General features: G+C 51.0%; 1 protein-coding gene across 5 annotated transcripts in view; it reads right to left on the reverse strand.

The window, feature by feature from the left end:
* Positions 1-8,765: 8,765 nt before the first annotated feature.
* Positions 8,766-12,936, reverse strand: part of GPAM (glycerol-3-phosphate acyltransferase, mitochondrial) — a 60,168-nt gene continuing 55,997 nt past the window's right edge. For all 5 annotated transcript variants that reach the window (XM_059661378.1, XM_059661376.1, XM_059661377.1 and 2 more), the window contains one exon: positions 8,766-12,342. In XM_059661378.1, the coding sequence (XP_059517361.1) occupies positions 12,226-12,342 (117 nt within the window). In that variant the 3' untranslated portion in view covers positions 8,766-12,225. The remainder of the gene's footprint in view (positions 12,343-12,936) is intronic.

Below are 12,936 nucleotides of genomic sequence, written 5' to 3' on the forward strand. Positions count from 1 at the left end.
CCTGGGGGAGGCGTGAACCTTCCCTTCTTCCTGCTGCTCACGCAGTACCCCAGCTGCGGAGCCCCGGGCGACCCGTCTCCTTACCCGTTGCCTGTCTCCCCGGGCACCACCAGCACCCGACCCAGCAGCTGGCCAGGAGCCGACACCCAGGAGTCACAAAGGTCCAGTGGATGTGATGAGCTCCCATGAGTGCAGGGCCCCGCTAGGCCTGAAGGGAAGGCAAAAGGACATGACAAATATGCCAAAGACGGGTTCTCTTTCCCAGGAAACTCACCATCCAGGGGGGAGGCCAGAGGCATCCCCAGGCTCCTGGGCAAGCAGACCTGATTACACACACTGGGGCAGCTCGGGGAGCCCCTCTGATGTTCATCCCGGCAGGCCAAGGTCCCAGGGCTCTGGCTAGGGGTCTGCAGTCCCCAGAGCTGCCACATCTGAGCAGCACATGGGAGGAGGGGGTGCAGGGAGTGGGGGGTACCAGTTCCAGGCACTACAGTGTTTCTGAGGTTCTGAGACACCCCAAAGGTCTCCCACTATCAGCAACATGGCAGCAGTCACCCGCCCTCCAGGCGCACCGAGGCTGCAGGCGCCCTCTAGTGGATGGAAGGGCCCTGCACCCTGGGCTCCACCGGAGCCTCCAGCTTTAGGACCTGCTTCCCTGTACCCAGAGGGAGCATTCGTTCCAGAGAGGCACCCCCTCCAGGGCAAAGCTGTGAAGCACAGGACAGTGCCTTCCAGCTTCAGCATCCCTCCCCTCGCCCCTCCTCAGCGTCTCCCCAGCCCCCCACAGATCCAGCCACAGAGTTACACGTTCTCCCTAGGCCCTTGCCAGCTTGCTCCGTGGATCTCAGCTTCACTAAGGCACACACGTCACACTGTAAACAAGACTCAGTGTCCTTGTCAGGAGGGAGTTAGCTCCCAGCTGGCAAAGCCCGGTTAGGAGAGAAGTGCCCATGTGACTGAGGCTCCCAGGAGGCTTCTGGGCAGCATGGGGGGTGCCCATTCTCCCCTTCTGCAGGGCACACCCAACTGTAAGACTCCTGAAACCTCTGGCACCCCACTTGCCAGAGGAGACGTAGGCAGAGGGACCAGAAGGGGAGGAAGAGGGATCAGCTCTCCCTGCTTCAGCAATAGCAGCGGGGGCCACGCGGGCTTGGAGGCCCGGGAACAGAGCAAAGGAGGGAGCCACAGCCCACGCTGGCCCCGTCAGTCACCCCCTGCCACCACTGCAGCACCCCAACGTGCTCCTAAGACAGCCGGTGGCAGGCAGCGAGGGGCCTGCCTCACCCATTGGTACCTATAGTTCCAGCAGTATCAAAGCTTTACGTATGTTTGCCAAAGGGAGGCCACGCCAGAAAATTCTTTTCAGGGACGCTTTGGTCAATCAAGCATAGTCCCTGCCCTCAAGGAGCTTTGAGTCCATCAATCAAATGTGAAATCAACGGTCCACACCCACCCTGCCCCTCCCCTGCCCACACAGAGCAGGCGGCTCGAGCTGTCACTTTGCCACTGGACTTGGTATTCAGCGTGACTCTGGACCCCATCCCTTTGTGATAAGGAACACCTGCCTGTCCATCTCCAGAACATACCCAATCCACCCACTCCCCTCCCTGTCCGAGGCGCAGCTTCATAGCTTCCCCTTCCCGCCAGGCCACTGCACGCCCTTTAAAACGCTGGTGCCTCCGTGGCGTCCCTTCCCTGGCTTCCCTGCCTGTGCTCTGGGCTCTCTTGGCTCAGCTGCTGGGTCCCAGCCTCGGGCCAGCTCCTCTCCCATCCAGTAGGGGGAGAGACTCTCCCTGTCCCCCTGCAGGAAGGACCCACTCTCCCTGGCCCCTCCCCCAAGCTGGCTCTTTCTCAGCCTTCACCTTGCTGGGAGAAGACTGCCCCAGCCCACATCCCACAGTCACACCCTACAGCCGCCCCCTCCCCCCACACACACACCTCCAGGAGGCTCAGCCGCTGCCCCCATCACAGTCAGCACTCGGTGTGCACTCCTGTCTGCTTCTCGGACCCGTCCCACAACCTAGAACGGGAGCTGCCTGAGAGGCAAGTGTCAGTACTGTTCATTGTGGTACCTCCAGCCCCTTGCTGCATACAGTCGGCGCTCATTGAATACTTCAATGAATGAATAAAAATGTTCATGGAATGGGAGCTCAACAGAAGGAACAGTCGCCTCCAAGTGACTCAAGGCCAAAGGTGGTGATGAACTGCAGCAGCAAAGGGGGGGGGGGGGTGAAGGGGGCGTCTGAGAGCCCCGAGGGGTTGGGTTTGACGGAGATGAACAGCGACGGCAAAGAAAGAACAGGGCATCATGGAGGCCTCAGGGGGACACTAACAGAGGGGCAGGAAGGCTCATGGAAGATGGACTGGAAGAGAGAGGTGGGTAAGGGGACCAGAGAGGAGCTCACCCAGGCATCCCAGGGAGATGGAGATGAAGAAGACAGAAGACCTGGCCCCACGGCTGCCCCTTAATTCTCAGCTTCCCCACTTCTTCTCTTCTCTTCTCTTCCCTTCCCTTCCCTTCCCTTCCCTTCCCTTCCCTTCCCTTCCCTTCCCTTCCCTTCCCTTCCCTTCCCTTCCCTTCCCTTCCCTTCCCTTCCCTTCCCTTCCCTTCCCTTCCCTTCCCTTCCCTTCCCTTCCCTTCCCTTCCCTTCCCTTCCCTTCCCTTCCCTTCCCTTCCCTTCCCTTCCCTTCCCTTCCCTTCCCTTCCCTTCCCTTCCCTTCCCTTCCCTTCCCTTCCCTTCCCTTCCCTTCCCTTCCCTTCCCTTCCCTTCCCTTCCCTTCCCTTCCCTTCCCTTCCCTTCCCTTCCCTTCCCTTCCCTTCCCTTCCCTTCCCTTCCCTTCCCTTCCCTTCCCTTCCCTTCCCTTCCCTTCCCTTCCCTTCCCTTCCCTTCCCTTCCCTTCCCTTCCCTTCCCTTCCCTTCCCTTCCCTCCACTTGGAGGATCCATCCTGAGGTCTCATTTGTCCGCGAGAAGCCCCACTGCTAAGGAGCACCCCAAGGCCCTCCTGGGAAGCACACTTCAGTCCCCTGGTCTGGGCCTAGAAGCCCTTGGTGGAGTTCTAGCGCCACCTCGTGGACAGAGCTGGAATGCGCGGCGTGGCCACACCCTGCACCCTGGGGCAGGTGGGCCTGGTTCAAGCAAATTCGCCTCTGAAACCTCCCGGCGCCCAGAAGGCTGAAGAGGCCGGGGAAGCACAGAGCACTCGTCCGAACCCAGCTGCCCCCGTCCCCACGGTGGCTCGCACAGCGTCTGTCAGAGAATTCCAGAAACCCTGGCCGAGGGAGCCAGTGGGCGGGGGAGGCAGAAAAAGCAGAGGGCGCGGCCGAAACTTTCTGAGTTACCGGGAAAGACAGACTCCTAACAGAGCAAACATGGATAAAGCATCTACTATGTGCCAGGCTTGGTGCGAAGCGGTTCGTGGAGGTTCATGATGGCATTGTATCCCTATTTTGTGGGGGCAGCTAATCAAGAAACAGAGGGGCAAGGTGGCTTGGCTGGCGAGTGCAGAGCCGGGATCTGAACAGGCGGCCTCCGCCAGATTCTAGGCTGAAACACAAGCAAAAACCATCGCAGCTGCACGGTTAACCCGAAAGACCCCGGACTCCTGCGCGGGACCCTACCTGTCCAAACTCTGGTCCGTTGGCAGTTTGGGGCGCTGTACCCTAAGAAAGTCATGGAAATGGGCTCACCCTTGACTTCTGGGGCGCAGCCTTCTTTTCAGCATCCCGAGGCCCCAGTCATGGATCCGTTCATCCAGCACCTCCATGCCCACCCGGCTGCCCCTCCCACAGCAGCTGCGGCCACTTCCCAGATTGCACGCTGAGGCAGATACTGCGTCCCCGGAGGCGGGCTTTAAATAATGGGGGTAATCAGGAAGCCCCGCCTAGGCCCTAGGGCAGTGGTTCTCAACCTTGGCTGCACATTAGAATCACCTGGGAATCTTTTAAAAATCCTGATTTCTGGGCCTCATCCTCCGAAAATTCTGTTTCTCACCATAGGGTGAGGCCACAACATTGCAGGATCCTGATCTTTGGTTAACCAGAGGTCTTGTCCTTCCGATGACTCCCTCAACCCATGTGCTATTCGCTGCTGAGTTTTGGCTTTAGTAAATTCTAGCCATCTTCAACCTCAAAGGCACAGTTTCAGAGGGCTTCTGCAAACTCCATGTCACCTTGGTGAGCATGGTTGTCCTCTGTATTCTGTGAGAACCATCTCACAATGGATCCTTGAAGAAGAAATTGGGTGGAATGAAGGGAAAGAATCCTTACATGATCCCCACCACCACCACCCCACCCTGTCCTGACAAGAGGTACAACTACACTCTGCCCTGCCCCCAGGCCTCTGTCAATTGACCCAGAGCTTGGAAAGCCCCAGAAATAAGTGTGTCACCTTGGCCTAGAGCAGTGATGGTGAACCTTTTGAGCTTGGCGTGTCAGCATTTTGAAAAACCCTAACTTAACTCTGGTGTCGTGTCACATATAGAAATTTTTTGATATTGGCAACCATAGTAAAACCAAGACATATTTTTGATATTTATTTTATATATTTAAATGCCATTTAACAAAGAAAAATCAACCAAAAAAATGAGTTCGCCTGTCACCTCTGACACGTGTGTCATAGGTTCGCCATCACTGGTCTAGAGCAAGTCTGGACTCTGCCTTAGCAGACGTCCTCAGCCAGCCACGTCACCCTGAGCCTCAGTTTCATCCTTGGTAAGATGGGGCTGAGAGCACCTGCCCCATGATGCTTAGCACAGCGCCTAACTCACTACGCACAAACACCTCCTAGGTGGGAGCACGTCTAGCACGTTGTTGTCCTGGAGCCAATGAACTTCCTTCCAGATGCACAACATGATGTAATTTTCCATGTTCCACACCAACACATGGATGATCTCTACTTCACTGGACAGGAGCTGAACATTCTGCTTATTTATCTGTTCACATTCCATTTGGTTGGTGGTCATGGGCCTGAAAGTCAAACATTGATGCTCCTGTCCGAGACGGACTGTGGGAGCAGGGGATTTTCTCTTTTGTAAACTTGAGGGCTGGATCCTCGGTGACTCCTAATTGTACTTTCAGAGCGAAAATTTGTCCTAAATAGGAAATAGTGAAAACCAAATACCAGACGGTTGCAACCCTTTCACACATGCCGAACGCTTTCATTCTGCCTGATTGCTTCTTCAATAATCCACTGTGAGGCCATCTCCATGCAACACAGGGGACAACTGTGTTCACTGAGGCGGTGTGACTAGCTCAGGGTCTTCTTTCTGCACGGGCACAAGGGAGTCGGATTCAAACCTAGGTTTGCTGCTCCCCGAACTCCATGCTCTTTCTGCTATACTCCTTTTATTTAAAATAACAAAGACTGATTGGAAAGGCTATATAAAACTCACACACAGAATACTTGAACTAGACTTTCTTTTCATAGACCGAGGGCTGGGAAGCACCCAGATGACAAGTCACACATTCAGGAGGCCGTGCTGTCAGCTGGAGAGATGGCTAAGCAATGAACGGGCCCCAGACCAGAGTCCCAGTGTAGGAGTATCTGGACGTTCAACGAGGGGTCCAAGCACCGTTGTCTTAAAGCTCAATTCGGTCAAGTGAACTTGGTGGCTTTAATTTTTCTCTGAGAAGAGGCCAGTTTGGAAAAGACATTTATCACTCCTCCCCCTCCCTTGTTTCCACTTCCTGAATACACAGTGCAGAGCTGCGAGCCTCCCGTTTTTGCCAAGGAAATGTGTCTAGAGCAGGGGTTCTCGAACTTGGTGTGCACTGGAATCCCTGGGGGCTTATTAAGGCAGATTGCTGGGCACTGGGATGGGGCCCAGAGGATCTGCTTTTGCAACAAGTCCCCAGGTACGGCTGATGCTGCTGGTCTGTCAATCATGCTTGAGGTCCATCCCTCCTCGAGATGCTCATGATGACTGTTCTACCTTCTTACGAGGAGACAGGCAGCTCTCTTCCCACCCCCCATGCACACCTAGAGTCACACAAGTACAAGTGGGGGTGTTTTGCTCACCATTGCAACAACGGAGAAATGATGAAGTGTGTGAATGTGGCCTCAAATCTTCCCAAGGCACTAGAGGAGGTGCACGTTGTGGGGGTCCGTGAAGGGGAGACATTACGGGGGGAACATCTGGGCTGTGTCTCTGCTGTCTCCCAATATGAGCCAAGATGGGCCCAGAAGCAGCAGTTAGACGTTTATAAACATTCCTTACAGGTAAATTTGAAGATGGTTCAAGTTCTCAGGTGATAAACACGAGGGTATATGTATATATATGCATGTATGTGTGTGTTTGTATACATATCATCTATTATCCAAACCGAGCCCGCTGTGAGAGCAAAGGGACCATTGCAGGCAGACAAGGATGTAAGTGTAGGATCAGCCCACCTATAAAGACCCCAGGGAGAAGCAAGAGAAGGTACCTATGTCGGTTCTTGCTTTATGCAGTCATCTCACGTCTGCTGGGTTCTGTATCTCAGCTTTGTAAGTCAAGGGCTCTCAGTAGGTGTTTGAGGGCAAGTTCTTCTCCTTCTAATTTTCAACTAACCTGCAATATGAAGGGGCAAGGCATTTTCCCAGAAGGCCGGAAGCTGATTTTGCTCACTCATTTATTCTAATCACTTGGAGTCATAAGCAGCGTTTACACTGGTACCAAGCCCATGGACAGGGGCAATACTGGCTTGTTTTGACACAGGCTTTCCTCAACATGGGCAAGGCATTGAGCTGGGCATCAAAGGCCAATTCGGATGCCCATTGGTGGTTCAACATCACCCAGGGGCCTCCAGAAAGCCTTGCTTCAGACTTCAGCCCAGATGAGCATGCCAGCCTTCCCCCACCGGTGGCTTGCCCCTGGAAGGGGCGCCGTGAGCAGATCCCTCCTTAACCGTTCTCCTGGGCCAGAAGGCACGAACTGGCAGCAAAGACAGAAATGGCCCAGAGAAGCAGTTTACATGATCCACATAGTTTGTTGTGCTGATATGTAAACACTGGGGGTTTTCATATTAAACAAAATAAAAATTTTAGACAAAATTTTACTTTAAAAAAGAGAGAACCCAGCACCACCACCAGGACTGTCTTGTAAAGGAGAGGAGGCGAGGAAGAGCTGAAGAAGAAAGTGGTCTGGATGACACAGCTGTTGAGACAACAGGCAAGAAAACACCCTTTTGTCAAGAAGAAACATTAGAATTTTACTAGGCACGTGAGTACCAGACAGACTGCCAGGTGTTAGAACAGGGAAGGACTAAATTAGTGAGTACAGGACTAAACATTAGACTAGGCTTCAAAATCAGTATCTACTTAAAGAGTGACCCTAGTCGGTTTGGCTCAGTGGGTAAAGCGCTGGCCTGCAGACCTAAGGGTCCCAAGTTCGATTCCAGTCAAGGGCAGGGAACTCGGTTGCAGGCTCCTCCAGGGCCTGGTTTCCTACTAGTAGTTGGGGCGCATGCAGGAAGCAACCAATCCATGTGTTTCTCTCACATTGATATTTGTCTTTCCCTTTCCTTCCCACTCTCTCTAAAAATCAATGGAAAAATATCCTCGGATGAGGATTAAAAAAAATAATAATAGAGAGAGTGGTCATAAAAGTTAGAATTTTGGTATAAGGGAAGGTCATGTTTGAGGCCAGCAAGAGAGTTGCTAAAGCAAAAAAAATGAGCGAGTGGGCCACAGGGTGAAGGCAGAGTCACGGTAATGACATTCCAGAGGAAGTCAGAGGGGTTCAAGTCCAAAGTTCAGGGAGAGAGGTTGGCAGAGAGTGATGCAGTGGTCTTGGGTGTTAGGTTGCCAGGCACCCAAAGGTCACGGGCAGCATCACTGGGCACGTGTTGACCACCCCTGCCAGGGGGCACTCATTTGAGAGAAGGATGCATCTGAGTGCTTTATAAGGATCCCCAGAAAACAGTGCTTTAATAATACCCTTGCCTTACTTAAACTAATATTTTTGAGCAATTATGAATTAGTAGGAAACCCCAAACACTTCAGTACATATTTCCATCTACACTAATAAAAGAGAAAAATGGTAATTGGCATACGACGATACCCTTTTCATTGGCTAATCAGGGCTATATGCAAATTAACTGCCAACTATGATTGGCAGTGAACTGCCAACTAACATTGGCAGTTAACTGCCAACAAGATGGCGGTTAATTTGCATATGTAGGCACAATGCAGGGAGGCGAAAGGGAAAGCAGGAAGAAGCCCCCTGCCACTGACAGTGATCGGAAACCCAGGGGGGAGCTAAGAGCTGGGGGGCAGGGCAAAGGCCTGTCAGAGGCGTCAGGCCTGGGCAAGGGGCCGATCCTGCGATTGGAGGGTGATGGGGGTCAACGCCTGAGGGCTCCCAGTATGTGAGAGGGGGCAGGCTGGGCTGAGGGACACTCCCCCCCCCCACCCAGTGCACGAATTTCGTGCACCAGGCCCCTAGTAAACTTTATAAAACTATGACAGACGCACCAAGTGTAATGGAGTTTTTCTAGACACCCAAAGAACATATCTGTGACATGAACATTTATCTTCTAAGGGGAGCAACAGCTGAGATGTAGCTATATACCTACCACGCCGGTGCTTGATCACCGTTCCAGAGCTCTGAGTCGGTAATAAACCACTCACTGAAGGCTCGTAAATTTATGTAAGAGTAAGAGAGTTTATTCTAATGCATTTTAATAAAGTTCTGTGTGAAGTCAAACGAGAACAATTGTTTGTATAATGAATTACATGTAGGAGACTTTTAACTACAAATGCAAGACATCAAGAATATATATATATATATATTTTTTTTTGGTTTATTAAAACAAAACTACAATTCTGTGCTTCTTACAATACATTATTAACAGGCATAAAAATCAATTAATGTTTCCAAATAAATGTTGCTCACAAAATCACACAGTGTTATTTCACAGTGAGAGTAATTCCTTTTACAATTCAATGTTTCTTTGTACAACAGGCACACAGTTTAATACCTTCCCTCAGGGCATTTCTGAGCTTCAGGTGTTTAGAAAGAAAGTCAAAAGTCTCTTTCAAATGCAATCATTAGTTTGTATTAAAATAAAATGCCAGATGCCAAGTCTCCAGTCCCTAAAAAGAGTGTTTTAAAAAAGCAGATTTACATCCAAAGTAAGTTTTATAAACTTCGGTCATAGGTTCTGTCACTTCTAAACACTAGAACTATCTGTGGATAAAAATCTACATTCAATTGTGCAATTTTTTTTTTCTAAATCTGAATGAAAATCTTACCCCAGTTAATCGCTGTTAATTTCGCTACTTTCAGTGAAAAACCCAGGATCGCTGACGGCTGATCTTCCCATCGAAGGACAGGGCCTGACCACTTTAGTTTTCTGTGCTGATGGTCAATAGGGGAGGAAATAGCCACTAAATGTAATACCTGACACCAAGTTCATGCTCAATGCCCGGTCAGTTACTGTTCTATCTCCTTAAAGATCTGCCCATCCTAGTGTTTCCCAAAATGTTTTCCAGAGGGAACCAGTGAGCGGTTCACCGATGTCCTGAAGGGGAAAGGGTCCTGGGGTCCCGAGTTTGGAGATGCTGGTTAAAAAGGCTGCGTCCTCGCAGACCCTGCGCCTTCACTGCGCTGAGTGCACAGGGAGTTCCCAGGAAAGAGGACCCACGGCCAGACCTGCTTTCCCAGGGACACCTTCTTCTGCAGAACACCCCGGACATCCCAGAACACGCTCCTGCATTCCCAGCCTTTCCCAGGTATTCCCTTGGCTCGACCTCACAAGGGAGGCTCATGGTGTTTCTGTTGCTAGTCCCACACATTCCCCTCTAGTTCTTTCTCTTTGTCTTAAAATGTGGGAGATCAAAAAGTCCCTCCCTTTTTCTGAATGACTTGGGACAGTCTCATTTTGAAAGAGTGCAGTTTCATATTGTTTATTATTGGGGGATTTTTTGTTTGTTTGTTTTGTAATTTGACTCACAGCCTTTCCCTGGAGGGCATGCATTTCAGGTTCAGAGAAATGCAGAGTAAACTGTAATAAATTATTTACAAGCACCTAGTTTGTTTAATCGTACATGGACGCCATCCGCTTCTGGGAAACAATGAGAATAAATCTAAGCAAAACCGGAAACCTTACTGTGATGATGTGGGTGTTCTCGCAACGAGGCCCTGAAGAATGGGTTGTGCTAAACAACATGAGGGTCAGCTTGCCTGGGTGAGCGTAACTTTGGTTGAGATTTTTCTTCCTTAAAAAGGGTTTGAAGCACCAGTTAATTACAAAAAAGCATGCATATTTATTCTCACCGAGCTGAGTGGCCAGGGAGCTAGTGAACCACACATTGCATTCCCCAAAGCATCTGATTAGATTCCTAGAAATCGAACCAACCGAGAGGGAAAACAGAACCAGAGAAGCCGAAGCCGTGATCCCTGCTTGGGCTGGCCGGCCGCGGCTCTAGCAGAATCACAAGCAGGGCAGCAGCGTCAGCCACTAGGAAGTCTGCCAACTGTGACATTCTGGAGAAGCAAGAGGCGGTCTGAGTAACCTTGATCGCTAATGGAGGGGAGGAATGCAAGAGTCTAGCGACACGTTTGCTGGCCTACATAGGGAGCACCCAAGGGGATGGATAACTAAGCCTCCCCGTGTGTTCCCCCAGACGCAGAACGCCCAGTTAGTAAAACAGAAGCCACAAGGTGAAGCCCACACTCCACCCCGGAGCCGACAACACTGACGGTAGCTGAATGGTACACGAGTTCCTACCAAGAAAGGATGGTCGGAATGGAGAGTGGAGGTCGCAGCAGCACAACCTTATTGCTATGAGTTCCAAATGAGATATTTCATTCAAAGTGAAATATTAGTCAGTACCCTTCCCTCTCCCAAACACAGAATATTCATGAGATACGATTAGTGTTTAAAATCCAAGCTTATGAAAGCACAAACTTCGTTCTCAGTACTTCTATATTAAATTCAAAGACGATATGCAATATTCATTAGGAGAGTCCCTCATCCCATAATACCTTGGAGAGGAGGAACAATGAGCTGTGAGAAAATGTTTTAATAACACATTTTTAAGAAATCACCAGAAATTACCAAAATTAATGAACACTTATGCTCCCCACTCACTAAAAAGGCACCTCTATTATGAACAGACAAGTTTTCATGATTTGCTGCTACGAGGCATCAGGATTGAGGCATATAACTCGCTAAATTTTTAAAGAACCTTGATTTTGCCTCACAGCTAAAGACCCATAAATGTCTCCCACCATTCACCAGGCATCAGACCACTACGAAGGCCGCACGGGTGGCACACTGCCCTCCCCGAGTGGTACCAGGCCCCCGACCAGGCTCATGCACACGCTGTGTGCAGCACAGGGAGCCCTGCGCCGGCAGCCTCAGCCAGAGCCCTTTCTGCCAACAAGTCTCCCAGGCTGAGCCAACCACGCCGGCACAGCTGCTACGTGGATGGAGGATCCCCAAGAAACAGCTGTACCTGTGAGAGGAGGGACCACCCGAGTGGGGGGGGGGGGGTAGGACACAGCTATGAAACGGAAGTCATTCTTAAATACTTGCTGGTCATTTAAACGCAGCGGTACGGTTTTAGCTGCGCAAAAGTTGTCAAAGTCAGTTTTCTGGCCAAGTTCACCTTGAATCCTGCCAGCGAAAGGTACTTCCTGGTGTCAGATATGTGACCATGTTATCTCCATCCCTGACCTAATCCAACACTGTGTTTTCATGTAGCTCTGAAAACACATCCTCAATCTGACCAGCACAGGGATACCTGGGTGTGATGTACACCTGCCCATTCTTTTGTAAAGCACTTTGGGTTGACAATTATTTTTAAAGGAAGATTAACAGTTAATCAGAAAATATACCAATGAATTCCCCGACAGCATTAAATATCACACAAGATTCAGTTCTAGAATACTAGTACAACTACATTTTTTTCGTCCTTCACAGTAATTAGTCCTTAACAGTTATACTTAAAATGTAAATCTTTAATAAGCTCCGAAATCTTTTCTGAGATTTCATTTTGTAATCTACTGATTAGGAACTGCAAGCGGAGGCTGGGGGCCCCCAGAGCGTCATCTGCGGGCCGCTGTGCGCCTCAGTCGGGATGGTCACAGGCCCACGGAGGGGAGAAGGCACTTGCTTTCCAGGAGGCCACATCAGGGCAGGGCAGGCCTGGCCACAGGACGCACCTCCCACCTGGAGCCATAAAGGGCTGAGCCCACCAGGGGCTCGTGCACGCCCTTCACCTGCCGGCCGCTCGTTATTACAGCACCACAAAGCTCAGAAGATATTCCAGGAGTTTCTGCCGGTTGCACTGAGGTAGGAAAGTGCTGCTGAGTTCCAAAATAGACACTCTCTTTTGTTTGGTCTCTTTGAAAACCTAGAGAGAAAGCTTCAATTAAATGCAAACAACAACAAAAAAGCACATTTCTGTCACCAGCCCTGACTGGTGTCCGAGACCCCAGAAGCAGCAGGACATGGGAAACTGTCTGCCTTTAAGCACAAGCTCTGCCCGTGTCTGCGAGCGGGGCGGAGGTGGTGGGTGCAGGTGTGGTGCTGGTTTTGGGGTGGGCAGCCCGTGCACTAGCCTCTAACATTTATGGTGGAATAAAGTCACAGACAGTCCCTGACAAAGCCCCCTGGTACCTCCGCAGAACCCAGTGCCACGTGATACGAGAAAGTAAAGCACGGCTGAGGCTTCTCCTAGCAATACTTATAGCAAAACAAAGCGAAATCGTTCAGAACATGGGGCGCCATCAACACCCCTGCCCAGCAGCCCGAGCATCTGGAAACACAGGGACACATTCTATGCAAACAGGTTTGGAAGGAAGGGGAAAACCAGTAAAACTCTGGAACTTTCAAAGAAATCTGCACTGGCGGGCCTCGCCTTCAACACGCCCCACCCGTCCCCCAAAAGGCCTTCAGGGCTAATCCAGCAGGAACGGCTCCGGCTTGGGGTCGACCCACCCCAAAG

This window comes from Myotis daubentonii, chromosome 13 (assembly GCF_963259705.1).
Source record: "Myotis daubentonii chromosome 13, mMyoDau2.1, whole genome shotgun sequence".
NCBI classification, from domain to species: domain Eukaryota; kingdom Metazoa; phylum Chordata; class Mammalia; order Chiroptera; family Vespertilionidae; genus Myotis; species Myotis daubentonii.